Below are 2,332 nucleotides of genomic sequence, written 5' to 3'. Positions count from 1 at the left end.
ATGCTTGCCATTCCGCTCCTTCTCTTGCTTGTGCCAGGCCTCATCCTGTACCCGCAGCAGGCCGGGGATGGGCTGGATGAGGCCGCACTGGAGCGCATGCAGCAGCGTGCTGAGTACCTGAACCAGCAGATGACTCGGCTGGTTCAGGAGCTGGAGCAGATGGAGCAGGAGCAGAGCGGTGGGGCCTGGGGAGTCCTGCTCGGGTGGCACTTCTGGGCTCTGGCTGGAATCGCCGTCCTTCACTTGGCCCTGCGGTTTGCACTTGTGAAAATGGGACACGATCCAGACAACGGTGGCCACAAGGAGAGGTCCAGCACCAACTTGTTGGAGGAGGAAGAAAGAGGAGGCAACGTGGTTGCAAAGGAAGAAACAGAAAGCAGCGTTGCTGCAAATGTGGAAGATGACAAAAAGAGGGGAAATGAAGAAGGCAGTAACAGCGATGCAAAGGCAGAAAGCAGTGCTGGAAAGGAAGCAAAAGAAGGCTACAACACTGTGAAGGAAGACGTGAACCAAGATAAAAAGGTGGTGGAAGCCAATGCAGCTGGAAATGCAGAAGACAATCAGGAGAAGGCAAACGGAAAAGATGATGACCACAATGCCAAAAGGAAGCTTGGAAGCCGTCTAGAGGAGCGCATGCAGTTGCCTGTTCCGGATCTGGAGAAAGGCTGCCAGCTGATAACGGACCTGATGGACAAACTGGCCCACATCTTTGGACAAGGCTTGTCCAACAGTTTCTACCCGGTGCCGCAACAAGCTGTTGGGGTGGGCAGCGCCTTTGAAGGCTGGAGTCCCGGGCATGCACAAGATGTTGTGTACCGTGTGCTTGTACCCCTGAGCCCCCCTCCAGGACATGCCTTCCACCTGGAGCTGGACACTGCAGGGATGCTCCAGAGGAACTTCTGTGTCCGTGTGGAGCTGCTGTGCACCTGCACGAGGGAGAGGCTGGGGGAGGACATGCTGTGTTTCCTGCACCACCCCGAGGAGGAGCTGAGAAGGAGACAGGAGCCCAGCCTCCTGCACACCCTTTGCACCGGCTCCTATCTAGATGCGGAGAAGACTGTCCACTGGTTCTCTGGATTTGTGAGAGTAGCCTGGCTGCTCTTGCCTCAATCCCGCCACTGGCGTTTAACATGGCAGCCCTGCAGCCGCTCCTGTAAATTTCAGCTGAGCAAAGACAAGGAAAGCTTCACGGCTGAGATGATCTTTGCAGTGCGCCAAGGAGACTCCGATATCTTTGTGTGCAGCCAGCCTGCAGAAGTAGGCATCCCAAGCACAACGTGGCCGGAGACTTACGCCGTGGCGGAGGCAAACTTCTTCAGGCACATTTCCAGGCAGGCCCCCCAGGACAGCTGTCACTGCAAGTGCCTGCAGCTCCTCACGGGCTTCCTGATGGGTGTAGGTTTTTCCAGCTACGCCCTGAAGACTGTGGTGATGCACCTCCTGAACACCGAACCCCTGACGCGGTGGCGCAGGAGGGATTTCGGGCAGCGACTGATGGACATCCTGAAGTACCTGCGCTGCTCGCTGGACACAAAACAGCTTCACCACTTTGTCCTTGGCAATGCGAGCTTCCCGGTGGAGATCAGCTTGCCCTCCGGCTTCCGGGTGGCTGAAGCACCCAACCTCTTTGAGCACCTGGCCAGCAGTCCAAATGCCCACAGGAAGGCCGTGCAGGAGTACAATTGCCTGCTGGATCGGCTCAAACAACTGCCGATCCACGGCCATTGAAAGAGATCCTGACGCACAGAGCTGTGCTTGTGGGGCCTCTTGACAGACCCTGTATATATTAACCTCCCATAGTTAGTACATTTCCAGTATATATTAGTACCCTGTAATTAGTGCTTTTACTGTATTTATTAATACCCCATAAGTACTGCATTTACTATATATATATATATCTTAGGATCCTCTAGTTAGTAAATTTACACTATGTCTATAGGGACACTCTAGTTAGTGGTTTTGCTATTTACATTAATACATCTAGTTAGTGCATTCAGAAACCCTCAACCTGTTTTGGATTTGTTTCAATAAACTGGTCTGTTCCAGTATCTGGATTGTGCAAGCTCTTCTTGAACTCGGGCAGACCTAGAGCATTTGTAAATTCCGCTAGTTGTGAATTTGTGGCTGGCAGGGAGCAGACACTATTAATAGCAAGGCTTTTTTAACTGACGCGTACAATTCTCAGTCTGCCTTGCTCCTCTCAATGGTCTCCCTGGTGCAGCGGACACTGAAGACCACGGTGGTGCAAAGATGATTTTTGCCCTGTGTTGCCCTTGCACTCTCTGTCCATGCTGGCCATTGCACACGGGCTCTGAAACTCCCTGGCAGCTCT

At 53.2% G+C, this 2,332-nt stretch overlaps 1 protein-coding gene across 1 annotated transcript; it reads left to right on the top strand.

Annotated features, from left to right (window-relative positions):
* LOC116183487 (inositol 1,4,5-trisphosphate receptor-interacting protein-like 1) lies at nucleotides 1–1,728 on the top strand. Its single transcript, XM_031504541.2, has one exon. The coding sequence runs from the start codon at nucleotides 1–3 to the stop codon at nucleotides 1,726–1,728; it is 1,728 nt and encodes a 575-aa protein (XP_031360401.2).
* Nucleotides 1,729–2,332: the final 604 nt, after the last annotated feature.

The sequence above is a fragment of the Lonchura striata genome, chromosome 3 (assembly GCF_046129695.1).
Source record: "Lonchura striata isolate bLonStr1 chromosome 3, bLonStr1.mat, whole genome shotgun sequence".
NCBI lineage: Eukaryota > Metazoa > Chordata > Aves > Passeriformes > Estrildidae > Lonchura > Lonchura striata.
This window is presented reverse-complemented; position numbering and strand designations above follow the sequence as displayed.